Below are 22701 nucleotides of genomic sequence, written 5' to 3' on the forward strand. Positions count from 1 at the left end.
GCTTCCCTGGTGGCGCGGTGGTTGAGAGTCCGCCTGCCGGTGCAGGGGACGCGGGTTCGTGCCCCGGTCTGGGAAGATCCCACATGCCGCGGAGCGGCTGGGCCCGTGAGCCATGGCCACTGAGCCTGCGCGTCCAGAGCCTGTGTTCCGCAACGGGAGAGGCCACAGCAGTGAGAGGCTTGCGTACCGCAAAAAAAAAAAAAAAAAAGAGAAAAATTCTTTAAAAAATGTGCATTCAATAGTTTTCACATCTTAAAGCATCATCATAATTCCTTAATATCATCAAATTTCCAATCAATGTTCACATTTTAACTGAACATTTGTCCTTTAATTGTTTCAAGTTTGTTGTGTGGATAGGCACTCAAATAATTACACACATTACAATCAGTTGATATTTTTCTCAAGATATTTTCTTGCGTTTTTCTGTTGCAAAAGTCTTTTATCCTGTGGAAGTTCTCATGTCTAGATTTTACTGATTGCCTTCCTGTGGTGTCATTTAACATGTTTCTTTCTCTTTTACTCTATTTCCTATAAATCAGTGGCTAGATCTACAAGCTTGATCAGATTCAGGTTAGATTTTTTTTATTTTTTGCAATACTGCTTCATTTGTGGTACTGGGTACCTCGATCAAGGAGTATATAATGTATACTTGTCTCTCAGTCGGGGATGTTGTCAGCTACTGATAAACATTTCCTAGATTCATGAACTAATCAGGTGTTGAACAATAGCAATATTTGGATTCCATCATTCCTTCTGTGTTTATTAGCTACTATACTTGTATAAACAGAAACGTCTCTTAATGGACTATTTGGTTGCCCTGAGGTACGTGTTATACAAGAAAGGAATGACAAATGCTTAATTCTTTCCCTTTATTTACAAGTTTTAGAATTACTAGTTAACTCATAGCATACTTCAAAGGTTTTTAATAGTTTATTTTATTTTATTTTTTTTTGCGGTACGCGGGCCTCTAGCTGTTGTGGCCTCTCCCGTTGCGGAGCACACGCTCTGGACGCGCAGGCTCAGCGGCCATGGCTCACGGGCTCAGCCGCTCCGCGGCATATGGGATCTTCCCGGACCGGGGCACGAGCCCGTGTCCCCTGCATCGGCAGGCGGACTCTCAACCGCTGTGCCACTAGGGAAGCCCAGCTTATTTCTTTTTAACGATGAATGATACTCCATTGTCTGGACGTACTACAGTTTATCCATTCACCTACTGAAGAAAATCTTGATTACTTCCAAGTTTTGGCAATTATTAATAAAGCTGTTTTATGAATAAACATCCATATGAAGGTTTTTGTGTAGACATAAGTTTTCATTTCCTTTGGGGAAATACCAAGGAACCCAATTGCTGGATTATATGGTGAGAGTATGTTTAGTTTAAAAAAAAAAAAAAACCTGCCAAACTCTCTTCCAAAGTGGCTGTACCATTTTGCATTCCCGCCAGAAATGAATGTTAGAGTTCCCATTGCTCCACATTCTTGCCAGAATTTGGTGTTGTCATGTTCCAGATTTGGGCCATTCTAATAAGTGTGTAGTAGTATCTCATTGGTGTTTTAATGACATGTGACATAGAGCATCTTTTCAAATGCTTGTTTGCCATTTGTACATTTGTCTGTTAAGGTCTTTTGCCCATTTGTTAATTGGGTTGTTTTCTTAATGTTGAGTTTTAAGGGTTCTTTTTATGTTTTGATAAACAGTCTTTTATCAGGTGTACCCTTTGTGAATATTTTTCTCCCAGTCTGTGGCTTGTCTTCTCATTCTCTTGACAATATTTTCTTCAGAGCATAAAATTTAATTTTAATAAAATCCAGTTTATCAATTCTTTCTTTCATAGATTGTACCCTTGGTGTTGTGTCTAAAAAGCTATTGCCATATCCAAAGTCATCTAGACTTTCTCCTATGTTATCTTCTAGGAGTTTTACAGTTTTGCACTTTACATTTAGGTCTATGAGCCGTTTTGAGTTAATTTTTGTGAAGAGTGTAAGGTCTATGTCTAGATTCATTTTTTTGCATGTGGATATCCATCTGTTATAGTACCATTTATTGAAAAGACTATCTTAGCTCTTTTGTCAGAGATCAGTTAACTAAATTTATGTGGCTGTTTCTTAGCTCTCTATTCTTTCTATTGATCTATTGATTTATTTTTCACCAATACCACACTGCCTTGATTACTCGAGTGTTATAGTAAGGTTTGAAGTTGGGGAGTGTCAGTCCTCCAACTTCATTTTTCTTCAATATTATGTTGGCTATTTTGGGCCTTTTGCCTCTCCAGGTAAACTTTAGAATCAGTCTGTAGACATCCATAAATAATTTGCTAGGATTTTGATTCAGACTGCATTGAATCTATAGATCAAGTTGGGAAGAACTGAAACTTGGCAGTATTGAGTCTTCCTATCCATGAACATTTATTTAGTTCTTTAATTTCATTCACCAGAGTTTTTAGTTTTCCTCATACAAGATCTTGTACATATTCTTTTAGATTTATAACTAAGTATTTCATTAGGAGGATGCTAATGTAAATGGTATTGTTTTTAATTTCAAATTCCACTTTTCATTGCTAGTATATATGAGATTGATCGACTTTTGTATACTAACCTTGCATCCTGTAGCCTTGCTATAATTGCTTATTAGTTACAGGAGTTACCTTGTCAATGCTTTTGGATTTTCTTCATAGGTGATCATGTGATCTGTGAACAAAGACAGTTACTTTCTTTCTTCCCAATCTGTATGTTTTATTTCCTTTTCTTGTCATATTGCACTAGCTAAAACTTCCAGTATGATATTGATAAGGAGTGATGAGAGGGGACATCCTTGTTTTGTACCTGATTTTAGTGGGAAAGCTTCTAGTTTCTCACCATTAAGCATTATCTTAGCAGTAGATTTTTGGTAGATATTCTTTATCAAGTTGAGGAGTTCCCCCATTCTTATTTTACTAAGAGGTTTGTTTGTTTGTTTGTTTTGATCATGAATTGGTGTTGGATTTTGTCAAATGCTTTTTCTGTATCTATTGATATGACCATGTGACTTTCCTTCTTTAGCCTATTGATGTGATGGATCACATTAACTGATTTTTGAATGTTAAGCCAGGCTTGAATACCTGTGATAAATCCCACTTGGTCATGGTATAGTTCTTTTTATACATTTTCAGATTATATTTGATAATTTTTTTAAGGTATTTTACATCTATATTTGTTAGAGTTATTCATCTCTAGTTGTTTTGTAATGTCTTTGTCTGATCTTGGTATTAATGTTGGCCTGCTAGAATGAGATAAGAAGTATTCTCTCTGTTTTTGTCCTCTGATGGATTTAAAGAGAGTTCGAATAATTTCTTCCTTAAATGTTTGGTAGAGTTCACCAATGAGCACTTCTGGGCTGTTCTGGAAGGTTACTAGCTATTGGTTCAATTCCTTTAGTAGATACAGGCCTATTCAGAGTATCTATTTATTCTTGTGTGTTTTAGCAAATTGTGTCTTTCAAGGAATTGATCCATTTCATGTAGGTTATCAAATTTATGGGCATAGATATGTCCATAGTATTCCTTTATTATTATTTTAATGTCCATAGGATCTGTAGTGATATCCCATATTTCATTCCTGATATTAGTAATTTGTGTTCTCTTTCTTTTTTTCTTAGTTGGCTGACTGAAGACTGATTGATTTTATTGATCTTTTCAAATAATCAGCTTTTAGTTTCACTGATTTTTTTCTATTGATTTACTGTTTTCAGTGTCATTGATTTCTTCTCTCTTATTCTTTTATTTAAAGAATAAAAGAATTCTTTTATTTTATTTAAAAAACAAACATGTGTGTGTATGTATTCATATTCTAACTTTCTTTTTTCACTTAACAGTATAATCTGTAAGTCTTTATACTGTAATATATGGAAATATTCCTCATTCTTTTTTACAGTGGATATTACTCCCTGGTGTAGACATGCTTCAGTTTATACAATCGGTCCACTATTTGGCAGGTGTTTGCGCTCTTTCCAGTCTTTGCTCTTACAAATACATTGTAACAGGTAGCCTTGTTCATATGTCTCTTTGTATTTTGACAACATGTCTTTGGAATAAATTTGGTTCTGGTGGGGCAAAGGATAAACACATGTACTGTTTTGCTAGATATTGCCAAATTCCCTTCCATAGGAATTGTACCATTTTTTACTCCCACCAAGTATGAGATTAGATTATCTGTTTTCCACAGTTCATAAGTGTATTGTCAAATTTGGGGATTTTTACCAGTCTGATAGGACATAAACAGTACCTCTGTAATTTTAATTTGTGTTTCTCTTATTATTAGTTGTTGAACATTTTTTCAAATCATTAAGAACTATATTCACTTCTTTTCCATGAATTGTTCATAACTTTATCCCATTTTTCTATAAGGTTATTTTTCTTCACTGATTTAGAAGCTTTCTATATATTAGTTATAGAAAGTCTTTGAGATATTAGCTGTAGATATTTTTTATCTTAGTTTATCATTTGCCTTTATACTTTGCTTATAAATGTTGTTGTTTACCATGTGAAATTTTTATTTCTATCATCTTTTCCTTTATTGTTAATGGATTCCAAGTCATAGTTAAGAAAGTTTTCACAACTCTCAGGTGATAAAGGAATTCACCCATTCTGCCTTCAAGTACTTGTAAGGTTTCATTTTTCACTTTTAAGTCTCTGTTCCACTTAGAATTTATGCTGGTGTACAGTTAAGGAATAGATCAAATTTGTCTTTTTCTAAATGGCTATCCAGTTATCTCAACACCATTTGTTAAAAAGTCACACTTTAGGGGACTTCTCTAGTGGTCTAGTGGCTAAGACCCTGCACTCCCAATGCAGGGGCCTGGGTTCGATCCCTGGTCAGGGAACTAGATCCCACATACATGCCACAACTAAAGATCCCACACGCTGCAACTAAGAGCCCGCTGGTCACAACAAAGGTCCTGCATGTGGCAATGAAGGTCCTGCTTGCCACAACTAAGACTTGACGCAGCCTAAATAAATAGATAAATTTTTTTTTTAAAAAGTCACACTCTAGCCCATTGATTTAAATGCTCCCCTTTATCAGATACTAAATTTTCATACACAATTGAGTCCATTTCTTGATTTTCTATTCTATTCCATTGTTCTCTATCTATTGATGCACCAATAACATACTATTATAATTACAGAGCCTCTGTAATGTGTTTAAATGACTTGTAGCCATACCTCAAGGCACTTTTTTCATCATTTTAATGGCCATTTTTGCTTACTTATTCTTTCTAATGAACCTTGTAAAAACTTACCTGGCTCCAGAAAAAAAAAAATCCTGAGAGTGTTTTATTGGGATTGTCTCAAATATACAAATTAAATTGGGAAAAACAGCCATTATTATAAAGTTGAGTAACCCTGCACAAGAACATATGTCTTTCCACTTGTTCAAGTCTACTTTTGTGTTTTTCAGGAGTATTTTATAGTTCCCCTTATATAGGTTTTGGATTTTTTTAAGTGTATGCCTAGATATTTTATTTTTATTTGTCTATTATAAATGGTAATGCCATCATTTAAAATTTTTAAATATGTTACTAAAAAAGTGGTTTCCTACCTTTATTTTTTTTAAGATTTTTACAACCATTTTAAAAACATTTATCTATTTATTTGGCTGCATTGGGTCTTAGTTGTGGCACATGGGATCTTTGTCGCGGCATGTGGGATCTTTTGTTGTGGTGCATGGGCTCTTCATTGTAGTGCGTGAGCTTCTCTCTGGTTGTGGTGCACGGGCTCCAGAGAGCGCAGGCTCAGTAGTTGTGGCTTAGTTGCCCCACCGCATGTGGGATCTTAGTTCTCCGACCAGGGATCAAACCCGTGTCCCCTGCGTTGGAAGGCGTGTTCTTAACCACTGGAGCACCAGGGAAGTCCCTGGTTTTCTACTTTTAAATTCCATTCTTTCATCTTGTGCTTACCTTGGAAAGGAATAAAAGGAGACTAATGTTTATTGAACTCTGTTTAGGCACTTTTGCACATTTTACTTCATTTAACCTTCACAGCAACCCAAGAGGCTAAGTATTGTTATCCCCATTTTTACAGAAGAGGAGCTGATACTCAGTGAGTTGAGATTTAAAATGTGAGGTTTTTTCTCTACATATTTTGTTTTCTTCACTTGTCAAATAAGAGTCACAACACAGGAAGGTCTACAGGAACTACTAAAAGTCCTCATCCTGGGGACCTTCCTGGCAGTCCAGTGGTTAAGACTCTGCCCTTCCAATACAGGGAGTGCAGGTTTGATCCCTGGTGGGAGAGCTAAGATCCCACATGCTGCAAGGTGTGGCCAGAAAATTTTTTTAAAAAGTCCTCATCCTGGTTTTTTCACGTATTAGCCATGTGGCTTCAGATTGGATAAAATATTCAGAGTAAGTTAAATAGTACCTTGTTTAGTGTCTGAGATTAATGAAAATATCTCTATTATTTTACCACTAAATATGACATTGGCTATTAGTTGTTACTTTTTATTCTATTTCTGGTTTACTGGCACTGTGTTTTCTGTTTAAAATCACTTGAGCTGCTCAAAAAAAAAAAAAAAAGAAAAACCAAAAATAAAAAAAAGTACTGTGCTAGGCACAGAATTCATTGGTAAATAAGACCTGCTCTAATAGAGTTTATATTCTAGTGTGTGGTGTAGCAGAAAGGAAGGGGCAAAGGGAGTGATGGCATGGAAAGGAGAGGAGATAAGCAAACAGAAAAAATAAAAATAACCTCAGAAAGTGATATGTGTTTTAAAAAAACAAAATAGGGTAATGTGATAGTGAATAGAAATTATAGTTTAGATAATGTGGAAGTATTATTTGAGGTGAGATCTAAATTTTAAAGAGGCAGACTTGCAAAAATCTGAGGGAAACACAAAAGGAACAGCTACTGCCAGAATGTCAAATTTTATAAAAATTTATTTTTAGATTTCCTTGAATTATTACCTATCTTTTCTCCTTTGACCAATAAGTGTGACCAAGTACATTAAGAATTTCCTATTGAACCATCCTTGCAGTTCTGGGGGAAAAATATTACTTTGAGCATGTGGTTTTTTTTAATATATTTCTGTGTTGAATTTGATGGTGTTTTCTTTAGAATTTCTCATCTAAGCTATAAGTAATATTAGTTTAGATTCTGTGTGCTTTTTTAGTGATATATCATAGTTGTACTATCTGCATTAAATAAATTGGGAAGAATTTTAATACCTTTACGTTTTTGTAAATTTCTTTTGCTTTTATTGACTCCTTTTTTTTATTTTTCTAAAATTTTCAGATATTTACAATACTTATTTTTATTTGGCTTTGCTTAAAATAAATATCTCAGACTCTCAGTTTATATGTTTAATTATATTCCATACATTATGACTTGTAGTGTTCTCATGGACATTACTTACTCAATTCTTAGAAATTCAATTTTTTTTCTTCTTTGATCTGAGTTATTTGGACAAAGTATGATCTTTTTTTTTTTTTTTTTTTTTTTTTTTTTTTTTTTTTTCTTTTAGTCCTTTATGGAGTATTTTTTTTTTTTTTTTTTTGCGGTACGCGGGCCTCTCACTGCTGTGGCTTCTCCCGCTGCGGAGCAGAGGCTCCAGACGCGCAGGGTCAGCGGCCATGGCTTACGGGCCCAGCCGCTCTGCGGCATGTGGGATCTTCCCAGACCAGGGCACGAACCTGTGTCCCCTGCATCGGCAGGCGGACTCTCAACCACTGTGCCACCAGGGAAGCCCCTTTTATGAGTAATTTTCAGTTTTGTTGCATTATAATTAGGAAATGTGACCTGTAAAGTTTTCACTGAAGTGTTCTCTGCAGGTCAGTATGTAAGTGATTATAGAAGTTCCCTGCTGGAATCCTGACACATCTGAAAATGTCACTTTGTTGTGCTTTGCCTGTATAGAATTTTTCAATCATAATCTTTTCCCCAAAAAATGTAATTTTGCTACTCTAACTTCCTCTGACATTTATTGTATTAGAGGAGTCCAATGTTCATGGTAACTTTTAAAATGGATTATTGTAGAAATTTGTCTCTCTGAAATCCAAAACTTTTACCAGTACATTTTTAGGTATAGGTCTATATTACTAATTTTGTCTTGTTTTCAGTGAAGTTTTTGAATCTGAATACTCTAGTCTTTTCCCTTTATAGTGGTGAATATTTCCACCATTATTTATTATTATTATGTCTCACCCTTTTATAACTTCTCTCTAAAATCATTACTAGGTATATATTTTTCATCTTTGAATCTTTTCTTCTGACTTATGGGAGCTTTCTTAAGACCATCTGAATCAGTGATTCAGTTGTCTGCAGGATCTAACCTTCAGGTTAGTTGGATTTTTAAAATTTGATAAGCATGTTTTTCATCCAAAAAATGATCTCAGGAAAAAGATATGCAATAATCTCTCAAGTTTTCTCTTCTTTAAGAGAATAAGTTTTCCTCAGGGACTCATATGCTTTGATTCTTTAGACCAGTTGCCTTGTTGTCAATTACTGAATCATTCCATAGACCAGATAGCGTTTCTGCTTCCTTATTTTTCACCAAGGATATGGGAAGGGGAAGTGAGAATGTCCAGATGGCTGGAGATTGAGTGAATTCTTTTTCTTTTTTTGGAATTTTGGAATTTTATCTTTTTATACAAAGGGTTCTTATTACTTATCCATTTTAAACATATTAGTGTATATATGTCAATCCCAATCTCCCAATTCATCACACCACCACCCCGACCCCTCTGTGGCTTTCCCGCCTTGGTGTGCATACGTTTGTGCTCTACATCTGTGTCTCAATTTCTGCCCTGCAAACCGGTTCATGTGTACCATTTTTCTAGGTTCCACATATATGCAATAATATATGATATTTGTTTTTCTCTTTCTGACTTACTTCACTCTGTATGACAGTCTCTAGATTCATCCAGGTCTCTACAAATGACCCAATTTCGTTCCTTTATATGGCTGAGTAATATTCCATTGTATATAGGTACCACATCTTTATCCACTCATCTTTCGATGGCCATTTAGGTTGCTTCCATGACCCAGCTATTGTAAATAGTGCTGCAATGAACATTGGGGTTCATGTGTCTTTTTGAATTATGGTTTTCTCTGGGTATATGCCCAGTGGTAGGATTGCAGGGTCATATGGTAATTCTATTTTTAGTTTTTTATGGAACATCCATACAGTTCTCCATAGTGGCTCTATCAATTTACATTCCCACCAACAGTGCAAGAGGGTTCCCTTTTCTCCACACCCTCTGCAGCATCTGTTGTTTGCAGATTTTCTGATGATGCCTATTCTAACTGGTATGAGGTAATACCTCATTGTAGTTTTGATTTGCATTTCTATAATAATTAGTGACATTGAGCAGCTTTTCATGTGCTTCTTGCTCATCTGTATGTCTTCTTTGGAGAAATGTCTATTTAGGTCTTCTGCCCATTTTTTGATTGGATTGTTTATTTTTTTAATATTGAACTGCAGGAGATGTTTATATATTTGGGAGGTTAATCCTTTGTCCATTGATTCGTTTGCAAATATTTTCTCCCATTCTGAGGGTTGTCTTTTCATCTTGTTTGTAGTTTCCTTTGCTTTGCAAAAGCTTTTAAGTTTAATTAGGTCCCATTTATTTATTTTTGTTTTCATTTCCATTACTCTAGGAGGTGGATCAAAAAAGATCTTGCTGTGATTTATGTCAAAGTGTGTTTTTCCTATGTTTTCCTCTAAGAGTTTTAGAGCGTCCGGTCTTACATTTAGGTCTCTAATCCATTTTGAGTTTATTTCTGTGTATGGTGTTAGGTAGTGTTCTAATTTCATTCTTTTACATGTAGCTGTCCAGTTTTCCCAGCATGACTTATTGAAGAGACTGTCTTTTCTCCACTGTATATCCTTTTCTCCATTGTGTATCCTCCTTTGTCATAGATTAGTTGACCATAGGTGCGTGGGTTTATCTCTGGGATTTCTATCCTGTTCCATTGACCTATATTTCTGTTTTTGTGCCAGTACCATATTGTCTTGATTACTGTAGCTTTACTGGCTATTGTATATCTACTATACTACTGTAGATTACTGTAGTATAGTCTGAAGTCAGGGAGTCTGATTCCTCCAGCTCCGTTTTTATCTTTCAAGACTGCTTTGGCTATTCCAGGTCTTTTGTGTCTCCATACAAATTTTAAGATTTTTTGTTCTAGTTCTGTAAAAAATGCCATTGGTAATTTGATAGGGATTGCACTGAATCTGTAGATTGCTTTAGGTAGTATAGTCATTTTCACAATATTGATTCTTCCAATCCAAGAACATGGTATATCTCTCCATCTGTTTGTATCATCTTTAATTTCATTCAGCCGTGTCTTATAGTTTTCTGCATACAGGTCTTTTGTCTCCCTAGGTAGGTTTATTCCTAGGTATATTATTCTTTTTGTTGCAATGGTAAATGTGAGTGTTTCCTTAATTTCTCTTTCAGATTTTTCATCATTAGTATATAGGAATGCAAGAGATATCTGTGCATTAATTTTGCATCCTGCAACTTTACCAAATTCATTGATTAGCTCTAGTAGTTTTCTGGTGGCATCTTTAGGATTCTGTATGTATAGTATCATATCATCTGCAAACAGTGATAGTTTTACTTCTTCTTTTCCAATTTGTATTCCTTTTATTTCTTTTTCTTCTCTGATTGCTGTGGCTAGGACTTCCAAAACTATGTTGAATAATAGTGGTGAGGGTGGGCAACCTTATCTTCTTCCTGATCTTAGAGGAAATGCTTTCAGTTTTTCACCATTGAGAATGATGCTGGATGTGGGTTTGTCATATTTGGCCTTTATTATGTTGAGATAGGTTCCCTCTATGCCCACTTTCTGGAGAGTTTTTATCATAAACGGGTGTTGAATTTTGTCAAAAGCTTCTTCTGCATCTATTGAGATGATCACATGGTTTTTATTCTTCAATTTGTTAATATGGTGTATCACACTGATTGATTTTCGTATATTGAAGAATCCTTGCATCCCTGGGATAAATGTCACTTGATCATGGTGTATGATCCTTTTAATGTGTTGTTGGATTCCGTTTGCTAGTATTTTGTTGAGGAGTTTTGCATCTATGTTCATCAGTGATATTGGTCTGTAGTTTTTTTTCTTTGTGACATCTTTGTCTGGTTTTGGTATCAGGGTGATGGTGGCCTCATAGAATGGGTTTGGGAGTGTTCCTCCCTCTGCTATATTTTGGAAGAGTTTGAGAAAGATAGGTGTTAGCTCTTCTCTAAATGTTTGATAGAATTCGCCTGTGAAGCCATCTGGTCCTGGGCTTTTGTTTGATGGAAGATTTTTAATTGCAGTCTCAATTTCAGCACTTGTGATTGGTCTGTTTATATTTTCTATTTCTTCCTGGTTCAGTCTCAGAATGTTGTGCTTTTCTAAGAATTTGTCCATTTCTTCCAGGTCATCCATTTTACTGGCATAGAGTTGCTTGTCGTAATCTCTCCTGATCCTTTGTATTTCTGCAGTGTCAGTTGCTACTTCTCCTTTTTCATTTCTAATTTTGATGATTTGGGTCCTCTCCCTTTTTTTCTTGATGAGTCTGGCTAATGGTTTACCAATTTTGTTTGTCTTCTCAAAGAACCAGCTTTTAGTTTTATTGATCTTTGCTATTGTTTTCTTTGTTTCTATTTCATTTATTTCTGCTCTGATCTTTCTAATTTCTTTCCTTCTGCTAACTTTGGGTTTTGTTTGTTCTTCCTTCTCTAGTTCCTTTAGGTGTAGGTTAGATCGTTTATTTGAGATTTTTCTTGTTTCCTGAGGTAGGCTTGTATTGCTATAACCTTCCCTCTTAGAATTTCTTTTGCTGCATCCCATAGGTTTTGGGTCTTTGTGTTTTCATTGTCCTTTGTCTCTAGGTATTTTTTTGATTTCCCCTTTGATTTCTTCAGTGATCTCTTGGTTATTTAGTAACGTAATTTTTAGCCTCCATGTGTTTGTGTTTTTTATGTTTTTTCCCCTGTAACTGATTTCTAATCTCATAGCGTTGTGGTCAGAAAAGATGCTTGGTATGATTTCAGTTTTCTTAAATTTACTGAGTCTTGATTTGTGACCCAAGATGTGATCTATCCTGGAGAATGTTCCGTGCGCACTTGAGAAGAAAGTGTAATCTGCTGTTTTGGGAGGGATGTCCTATAAATATCAATTAAATCTATCTGGTCGGGCTTCCCTGGTGCCGCAATGGTTGAGAGTCTGCCTGCCGATTCAGGGGACACAGGTTTTGCCCCGGTCTGGGAAGATCCCACATGCCGCGGAGCGGCTGGGCCCGTGAGCCATGGCCGTTGAGCCTGCACGTCCGGAGCCTGTGCTCCGCAATGGGAGAGGCCACAACAGTGAGAGGCCCACGTACCACAAAAAAAAAAAAAAAAAAAAAATCTATCTGGTCTATCGTGTCATTTAAAGCTTGTGTTTCCTTATTAATTTTCTGTCTGGATGATCTGTCATTGGTGTAAGTGAGGTGTTAAAGTCCCCCACTATTATTGTGCTACTGTCGATTTCCTCTTTTGTAGCTGTTAGCAGTTGCCTGTGTATTGAGGTGCTCCTATGTTGGTTGCATATATATTTATAATTATATACATACAGGTTTATCCTGTATGGGACTCTGCGCTTCCTGGACTTGGGTGACTATTTCCTTTCCCATGTTAGGGAAGTTTTTGACTATACTGTCTTCAAATATTTTCTCGGGTCGTTTCTCTCTCTCTTCTCCTTCTGGGACCCCTATAATGCGAATGTTGTTGTGTTTAATGTTGTCCCAGAGGTCTCTTAGGTGTCTTCATTTCTTTTAATTCTTTTTTCTTTATTCTGTTCAGCAGCAGTGAATTCCACCATTCTGTCTTCCAGGTCATTTATCTGTTCTTCTGCCTCAGTTATTCTTCTATTGATTACTTCCAGTGTAGTTTTATTTCAGTTATTGTATTGTTCATCTCTGTTTGTTTGTTCTTTAATTCTTCTAGGTCTTAGTTAAACATTTCTTGCATCTTCTCGAACTTTGCCTCCATTCTTTTTCCGAGGTCCTGGATCATCTTCACTATCATTATGCTGAATTCTTTTTCTGGAAGGTTGCCTATCTCCACTTCATTTAGTTGTTTTTTCTTGTTTCTTCATCTGGCACATAGCCCTCTGCCTTTTCATCTTGTCTATCTTTCTGTGAGTGTGGTTTTTGTTCCACAGGCTGTAGGATTATAGTTCTTCTTGCTTCTGCTGTCTGCCCTCTGGTGGATGAGGCTATCTAACAGGCTTGAGCAAGTTTCCTGATGGGAGGGACTGGTGGTGGGTAGAGCTGGATGTTGCTCTGGTGGGCAGAGCTCATTAAAACTTTAATCCGCTTGTGTGCTGATGGGTGGGGCTGGGTTTCCTCCCTGTTGGTTCTTAGGCCTGAGGCAACCCAACACTGGTGGGGTTAATGGCAGACTCTGGGAGGGCTCACGCCAAGGAGTACTTCCCAGAACTTTTGTTGCCAGTGTCCTTGTCCTCATGGTGAGACACAGCCACACCCCGCCTCTGCAGGAGACCCTCCAACACTAGCAGGTAGGTCTGGTTCAGTCTCCTATGGGGTCCACTGCTCCTTCTCCTGAGTCCCGATGCGCACACTACTTTGTGTGTGCCCTCCAAGAGTGGAGTCTTTGTTTCCCCCAGTCCTGTTGAAGTCCTGTAATCAAATCCCGCTAGCATTCAAAGTCTTATTTTAGGCATTCCTCCTCCCTTTGCCAGACCCCCAGGTTCGGAAGCCTGAAGTGGGACTCAGAACCTTCACTCCAGTGGGTGGACTTCTGTGACATAAGTGTTCTCCAGTTTGTGAGTCACTCACCCACCAGTTATGGGATTTGATTTTATTGTGATTGTGCCCCCTCCTACCATCTCACTGTGGCTTCTCCTTTACCTTTGGATGTGGGGTATCTTTATTGGTGAGTTCCAGTGTCTTCCTGTCGATGATTGTTCAGCAGTTAGTTGTGATTCTGGTGTGCTCACAAGAGGGAGTGAGAGCATGTCCTTCTACTCCGCCATCTTGAACCAATCTGTGTGTGAATTCTTGTTCCAACTCACTTGCAGGCTATTTCTTCACTTAAGATGTATCTGCTTCCACATGCTCTGCTTTACAGGAATTCTTTGAACTTTCATGACTGAATAGCACCTTCCCTAATTTCTAGCATAAGCACAAAACCCCTGCCCCATTTTAACAATTAAATGCCCCATTTTAACAATTTGGGGGTGGGTTCAAGTGAAATTGGCAGAGCTGGAAGAAAGGTAGGGAGAGGAGAGTCAGAACTTTTAAGTGCAGAGAGAGGCTTAGATTATCGTGTTGAGCCAAAAATCTACTACGCAGATACCTATCAAAACTCTGGTGGTCAACAGGAGTATATTGTGAGCTCCATTTTCAAACAGGAATGGAAACTTCAGTTCTTGTCCTTCCTTTAGCATGTTTGTGCATAAATAGCATTGTATATATGGAAGTCTTTCTGCTTTACTTATTCTGTCTTCACCTCATTGTTCTTGTTTTGATTTACAGAAGGATGTAGACAAGGAGTTCTATTTGTTTCCTACAGTGTTTGATGAGAATGAGAGTTTACTCCTGGATGATAATATTAGAATGTTTACAACAGCACCTGATCAGGTGGATAAGGAAAATGAAGACTTTCAGGAATCTAATAAGATGCACTGTAAGTACTGTATCATCCACCAATATCAAGTTATTTCAGTGCTGCACATGTAATGCTTTTTTTTGCTGTATGCGGGCCTCTCACTGTTGTGGCCTCTGCCATTGCGGAGCACAGGCTCCAGACGCACAGGCTTAGCGGCCATGGCTCACGGGCCCAGCCGCTCCGCGGCATGTGGGATCTTCCCAGACCGGGGCAAAACCTGTGTCCCCTGAATCGGCAGGCGGACTCTCAACCACTGCGCCACCAGGGAAGCCCTGTAATGCTTTTAATTAAACCAAAATACTAATAGCTTTGCCCATTGATTAATTTTCAATAAATTATTAAATACCATAGTGCTCTAAGGGTAATACTGTTGATTATTTAACATGTAAGTCAATTGAATCTTTGTTTCACTTAATTCAAAATAATAAAACATACAATATATGCCAATTAGATGCATGGTCCTTAAAATGTGGTCCCTGGGTCAGCCACCTCAGCATCACCCAGGTACTTGTTAGGAATGCAAATTCTTGGGCTCCATCCCTGACCTACTGAATCAGAAACTTTGGGTGTGGGGCTAGAAATCCGTTTAACAAATCCTCCAGGTTGTTCTGATATATGCTTAAATTTGAGAGCAACTGGATTAGATGCTTTTCTCATCTATGGCTTAATAATGACAGGCTCCTTTTATGATCTCTGCTGTCAAGAACTTCAGTGATTCTCATCCTTGACTACATGTAAGAATCCCCTAGGAATTTTAACAAACTATTAAAACTATTTTTTAAATCCTCAGGACAACCTCCAGAGACTTTTATTTAATTGAAACAGCATCAGATTAACTCCTAGTGTAATTCTAAAATACAGTTAGAGGGACTTCCCTGGCAGTCCAGTGGTTAAGACTCCATGCTTCCACTGCAGAGGGCACAGGTTCAATCCCTGGCAGGGGAACTAAGATCTCACATGCCGAGGGCATTGCCAAAAATAAATTAAAAAATGGTTGACTTATATGGTATGTGAATTGTATTTCAATAAAGCTGTTAAAAAATAAAAATTTAAAAATAAATAAATAAAATACAGTTAGAGTTTAGAGATAGCAAGCTGATTGATCATAATGTCCACGCCACTAATGGACAACATACGAAAATCACTGTAACTAGAAGGAAAAAAAGTAAAGTTGTATTACAAACTGATGTTGTTTTTTAAATTGGATTGATAATAGTCACACCACGCACAATCTTTAAAATACTTTTGATTTTGTATTTTGGAGGAGTCAAGAATATTATCTATTAAAAATAGCAGTGAGGGACTTCCCTGGTGGTGCAGTGGTTAAGAATCTGACTGCCAATGCAGGGGACACGGGTTTGAGGCCTGGTCTGGAAGGATCCCACGTGCCACAGAGCAGCTAAGCCCATGTGCCACAGCTACTGAGCCTGTGCTCTAGAGCCCATAAGCCACAACTACTGAAGCCTGCACGCCTACAGCCCATGCTCCACAACAAGAGAAGCCACTACAATGAGAAGCCCGCACACTGCAACAAAGAGTAGCCCCCACTCGTTGCAACTAGAGAAAGCCCATGCGCAGCAACTAAGACCCAATGCAACCAAAAATAAATAAATAAATAAATAAATAAAAGGATCAAACTGGATGGTAGAGTTATAAAATAAAAAAAATAGTGGTGAGAGGAAACTTCCTGCATATACTCTTCCCTGTTATTCAAGATGAATCAGAGAATTTTCCATCTAGAGCAACAAACACATTCCCAGCCTACAGTGCCCTGGAAGAGCTGTTATTATCCACCCATTTTGGTGCTCACAAATATGGTCCTTGAGAGAACTGAGAAGTGACTCGCTGGGAACAACAGTGAGATTCTCAGGGCCCAGAACTTCAAGAACCCTGCATTCAGCTCTACGCCTTTCAGCCAAGGCCTGTCTGGAAGTGCTGGGTACAGCAAGGAGTTGCAGAGACACTCCTGAGACATAAAGGGGTGGGCAGGCCTGAATGGGTCTTTTAAAAATTAAATAAACCCAGTTGGCTCTGGAAAGTCTGGGAGGTTGTCATGAAGTAGGACATAAGATTAAACCACTTTCAAAATATTGTTTCCCAACCTTTACAGCCATGAATGGATTCATGTACGGGAATCAGCCTGGTCTCAATATGTGCCAAGGAGATTCAGTTGTGTGGTATTTATTCAGTGCTGGAAATGAGGTTGATGTACACGGGATATACTTTTCAGGAAACACTTATCTGTCAAGAGGAGAAAGGAGAGACACAGCAAACCTCTTCCCTCAAACAAGTCTGAGGCTCTTCATGCAGCCTGACACTGAAGGTATATTCCTTTAAAGTCAAGACAAGTTTCTGTTGGATCGATTTGTGTGGTTTCAGTTTAAAATTCAGTGTTGGATGATAAGCTCATCCCTTCCCCAAGCCTCCCAACTACTCTGCCTTCCCTTGGAAGATATGTCTGGGCTATTGTCGTCTAAGTATATGCCAGAGAGGTCCATTTCCTGTTTGTTGCGGGGAGGGAAGGGAGTGACAAAAGTGTACTGAGGTTTCTCGCATTTCAACCTAGTCACATCCTCAAGATGGTCTCCTTTTCAATTATGGGCCTTTAAAGATAGCTGGCAAATCAGACTAGAAAGGGAATGACTCCCACAAAGGCTTTGCATCTAAACTTTCTGTCATGTCTCTGTCCCCTAGATACAGTGTTGGCTTATTAGTTGTCTACAATTGAATAGGTTATATTAGAACTCTAGCCATGCAAATTCAGAGACACTGACAGAACTGTCTCTGAATGAGTAAAACAAACTAAAACAAAAAAGAATTTTAACCAAAACATGAAAATATGCTAACTTGCCTCAGGCTTTATTTGGTTCATTAGATGCCACTAAAACGCAGGACATGTTCAGTGTCACCTTTCCTTTATTAGGCAAATGTAAATACAACAGTGAGCAAAAGAGATATATCAAGTATCTGCTTTCATGGAGGTGAAATTCTAATGCAGGGAGACAGACAACAAGCAAGTATATTAATGCGTATATCAAGTGGTTATAAGTACTATGAAGAAAAATAGGGAAGGGGAAGGGGCTGATGACTGATAGGGAAAGTGGGTAAAAATACTCGGAGGAGGTGAACTGCCTTTTTATTTACCATTCCAGGGACTTTTGATGTTGAGTGCCTCACAACTGATCACTACACAGGTGGCATGAAACAAAAATACACTGTGAACCAGTGCAGGCAGCCATCTGAGAATTCATACCACTACCTGGGAGAAAGGACCTACTACATCGCAGCGGTGGAGGTGGAATGGGATTATTCCCCAAGTAGGAAATGGGAAAAGGAGCTGCATCATTTACAAGAACTAAAGTAATTCTCCAGATTCCGATTCCCAATTTTTTTTAGCTTTCTCTTTCAGAGTAGTAAGAATTATGCTAAATTAAAAACCAACGAACAGTTGCATTAATAACAACAAAAACAACAACAAAATGCTTCCTAGGGACCCTCCTCATTCATTTCTGCTTCTCTCAATTTTCTCACAGGAAAATTTTCATTGATCTCATTTGATTCTTTGCAGTTACTCATCTTACTTTCTTTTCTATTAGACTCTCTTCTCATACTCATGTCAGATTTTCAAACTAAAACCAAAATTAATGCCTACATTCAGAGCTAAAATAATTTTCTTTACCAACTATTTGTTGCTTATCTTTAGTCCAGATATTTCATTATGAGTCTAGTAATCAGTTATTTCACATTCTTAAAACTATTTATTATATATGGAAGAATATTTTAAATTCTTGAGGGCACTAGAGCAGATATGGTCTCTGCTCTCTAAGAACTTACAGGATAATATGCTTCAAAAACCACCAATAACATGTACGCTGTGGAAACGTAAAAGTGAGGTCAGCGAACAAATATAAGTAAAGGATGGTTATTGGAGCTTCAGAAACAATACATTTAGTGCAGCATCACCTGACACTTCCAGGTGTAGCTCTTTTATACTTTGCCAAGCACTCTCCCCTCTCCCATCTCCCATTATGCACTAACCCTTTGGGGATATGATTTGAGAGATCAGGGTGGGCTTGTGTTCAGATCTGGAGTACACAACATGACTGGTAACCTACAGCAAGGCAGGTGGTTGGCTGGTCAGTTTGACGGCCAAGGTGAGTGTGATTTGGGGTGTAAGGGAGTAAAAGTTTATTTCAATGATTGGGATAGAACTGCTAAAAGCATGCAGAGCCGTTAGGAGTCAATGAAAGCTTTAGATCAGGGAATGGCTGGATAAAAAGGCCATTTCTGTTTCTATAGACCAGAAATACTGCAGTAAGCAGAGAACACTTCATTGATGAAATCTGGACTCATAACATTTTAGAGCCATATAGAAAACTTAGAGACGACCTCATCGAATACCTCATTTTTTTTTTTTTCCACGCTGCATGGTTTGCAGGATCTTAGTTCCCCGACCAGGGATTGAACCTGGGCCCTCACAGTGAAAGTGCAGAGTCCTAACCACTGGACTGCCAGGGAATCCCCTTGAATACCTCATTTTAGGGATGAAGAAACTAAGGCTCTGACAGGCAATGACTAGCAAGACATCATTTTAGCTAGTGACAGAGTCAGGGCCAGGACTCCGATGACTCCACTCCTAGCTTAGGTACACTTTCTACCACACCTGTCTGTTGTTAAAGTCTTATCGTTTCTTGCTCAAATGGGACAGTGATATTAAAAACTAGCATCATTAAATAAAAATATATTTTTATTCAAAATTGAAAATTCAACTTCCACTTTCCTTAAGACAAATACTAACCTTAGTCGTGTGTGTGTGTGTGTGTGTGTGTGTGTGTGTGTGTGTGTGTGTTTTAAGTCTTTCAAATGCATTTTTAGATAAGGAAGAATTTTACATAGGCTCAAAGTACAAGAAAGTTGTGTATCGGCAATTCACTGACAGCACATTCCAAGTTCCTGGGGAGAGGAGACCTGGCGAAGAACACCTGGGAATTCTAGGTACTGCCCTCGCTCCAGTTCCCTGGGTGTGGGTTGGTGATGTGGTAATCCATGCGGTGAGAGTCGGTCCATGTCTACGGGCTTCATTTTCTTGGTTCATTTATTAACATTATTCAAATAACAATGAAAACCAAAATCTATTTAATAAAATGAGAAGCCTATATTTTCTAAAAATATGGCATAAGAAAATAGTACTTATTTCTATCATAGACAATGTATAATATCCCATGTACTAATGAAATTATATATATTTGGTGTTTATCAAATTGATGCCTTTATTTTTGAGGAAATTGCTAGAAATTACTTTCTACTGAAATTCTTAACCAAGTTCTCCCTGTTATTCTACTACTCCCCCCATCAAAAAAAAATCAGAGCTATTTACTTTTTTTTTTTTTTTTTGCTATTTACTTTTAAAATTAAGATGTAAATGAGCAACTTTAAGAAGTATACATATAAACAAGGAGATAAGGAAAAGGGAAAAGTGTTATGGTGCACAAGGCTGGGGAAAAGTTGACTTCAATTTTTCAGGAATCGCTTTAAGACAGAATGTCTAAGAACTCCATCAACACTGGTCTTGGGAATTTTCTTTAAAATCATCAAGTGAAGGGGAAGCCATTCCCAAGCCCACTGTGTTCCTACACTAACAGAATTCCCTGGGGCTTTCTTATCCTCCGTTCCTGGAGTAAGACACCCAAGGGAGAGTGGCATTGTTTTTGGGTCACAGAAATTCTCTCAGGCAGGAGACAAGCTAAAATTGGCTAGAGGGTAGGAATGGGTGGGGTAGCCCCACCCATCCTTTCAAAGGTGATACTGTCCTTAATTCACAGGAAGGTCTAGAACTTTCAGGCCAAAACCTCCCCTAGGACTCTTGATGAGAGATGCACCCATAGTCTCCATCTTTAGAGACAGCCATAACTAGTGTTTTTATCCTGAATCCTCTGGGACTGGGTGTCAATCCAAGAGTACTACAGCATGAAGCGAGGCGGCATGGGAGACACGACAAAGACATCCTTAACGATAAAAAGTTACCTGATCTTTGCTTTTATTACTGAGTTAGAGCTTCCAATCTGATAGGTATATAAGCCAGTCTTCCTTTTCACTCTTGCCAGGTCCACAACTTCATGCAGATGTTGGAGACAAAGTTAATATTATCTTTAAAAACATGGCCACCAGGTCCTACTCAATACACGCCCATGGGGTGAAAACGGAGAGTTCTACAGTGACTCCAACCGCACCAGGTATTCACAGTGTGGGGAGGGGTACATTTTAATAGACGTTACAGCCTTTCCACAAACACCTGTTATCCACATGAGTGCGTCTAGAGAGAGTGAAGAAGCAGGTGGTTGAGAAGGCACACACAGAGATGTGGCTGTGTGATATATGCCTACATGCACATACCAAAAAAAAAAAAAAAATTCCACAGAACTGTAAAGAACAAAATCTGATGGTACTGAACACCTACACATACTCAAGGTTGAGTCAGCAGAGATGACCTCCCCAGCCTCAGCTAGAACACATCCCAGACAGCATCTATCATGTGGCTGAAAGTTTCTATGCCTGTATCCAAAGACACGGTCCTAAGGGCAGATGCTACCACTTGGAATTTCAAATCCCTCGAAAATCGCCCAGTATCTGGCATGGACTAGGAACTCAGTAAATATCTCTTTAATTAATTCAGAGTAAAAGGTGCAATAGATTAAATACATAAATGTGTATTTTATTTAATAAAAGCTATATTTTTCTTCTATTTGTTGGAAAGTTGGCTTCTAGGAAAGGACCATTTCTCGGTAATTTAGCAGTTCTCAAAATATATCAAGTGAGAAAAAATAAATTACTCTAGAGAGTTGGTCTTGTCAGTATAGGGGAATAGAAATAAAAGGCCCTGCCTTCATTATCCTCACATTCTTCCAAGATAAACAGTAAATAAACATAGATATAATATCAAATTGTAGAAAGTGCTATGAAAAAGATTAAGGCAGATGAGAGAAAGTAAGTAAAAGGGTGTTGTTTTAGGTAAGGGGTTGGTCAGGAGGGCTTCTTTGAGGAGGTGCCACTGGTGAAGACACCTAAATGATGAGTAGTAATGAGCCTCAGAGAGTTGTAGAGGGAGAGCATTCTAGGTCCTGAGATGGAAGTGGACTTGGTGTGTCTGAGGAATGGCCAAAGGCCAGAGCAGAGCAAACAGGGGCAGAATGTGAGGAGATGAGATCTAGGCAGGTCAGGGAGCCGGATGCAGTAGGAGGGAGGGGGACATCAGAGGCCATGGTTACGACCTTACATTTCATTCTGAAATCCCACGTGAGAGTTTGAGCTGGAGAGTGATGATCCGATGAACACTTTTTAAAGCGGCAGTCCCCAGCCTTTTTGGCACCAGGGACCGGTTTCGTGGAAGACAATTTTTCCACGGACGGTGGGGCAGTGGAGGGGTACTGTTCAGGGGGTAATGTGAGCAGTGGGGAGCGATGGAGGGCGGCAGATGAAGCTTCACTTGCTTGCCCACTGCCCACCTCCTGCTGTGCGGCCTAGTTCCTAACAGGCCGCGGACAGGCACCGGCCCGTGGCCCCGGGGGTGGTGTGTGAAAGAGTGACTGTAGGGGACAAGGGCAGAAATCAAGGGTCAGTTAGGGGACTATCACAATAATCTGGATAAAGAATTAGTAAGACTTGCACCAGGGCAGAAGCAGGTGAAGTGGTGAATTGTATTCTGGTTCCATTTTAAACGTGGTGCTAAAAGGACCTGCTGAAAGGTTGGTTGTTAGGGAAGGAGTCAAGGACAAGCCCAGGGCTTGGGCATCAAACACTGATGGCAGAGCAGGTTGGGGTGGGGAATGGAGAAGAGACAATAGGAGTTTAGATGAAGAGACAAAATGTTCAGGTGATGAATCTACTCTTTAAGTTTTCAGTGAAACATTCTGTTTACAAAAAGGGTGAGGACACAGAGGCGGGGAAGATGGAGGACTTGAGGGAAAAGGAAAAAGTCTACCATATCCCAAGACCATCCCTCAAGTCCTGCTTGATTCCCTCGTAAAGGTTTGTCAAATTCTAGCTAATTAAACTCCGACAGCAGGA

General features: G+C 38.5%; 1 protein-coding gene across 1 annotated transcript in view; it reads left to right on the top strand.

Moving 5' to 3' along the window:
* LOC103089248 (ceruloplasmin) overlaps positions 1–22701 on the top strand; it is a 63253-nt gene that overhangs the window by 21878 nt on the left and 18674 nt on the right. The window contains exons 10-14 of the mRNA XM_007471307.1: positions 14505–14655; positions 16748–16960; positions 17790–17997; positions 19493–19632; positions 20742–20870. Of these exons, the coding sequence (XP_007471369.1) occupies positions 14505–14655; positions 16748–16960; positions 17790–17997; positions 19493–19632; positions 20742–20870 (841 nt within the window). The remainder of the gene's footprint in view (positions 1–14504; positions 14656–16747; positions 16961–17789; positions 17998–19492; positions 19633–20741; positions 20871–22701) is intronic.

The sequence above is a fragment of the Lipotes vexillifer genome, unplaced genomic scaffold (genome assembly GCF_000442215.2).
Source record: "Lipotes vexillifer unplaced genomic scaffold, Lipotes_vexillifer_v1.1 scaffold618, whole genome shotgun sequence".
NCBI classification, from domain to species: domain Eukaryota; kingdom Metazoa; phylum Chordata; class Mammalia; order Artiodactyla; family Lipotidae; genus Lipotes; species Lipotes vexillifer.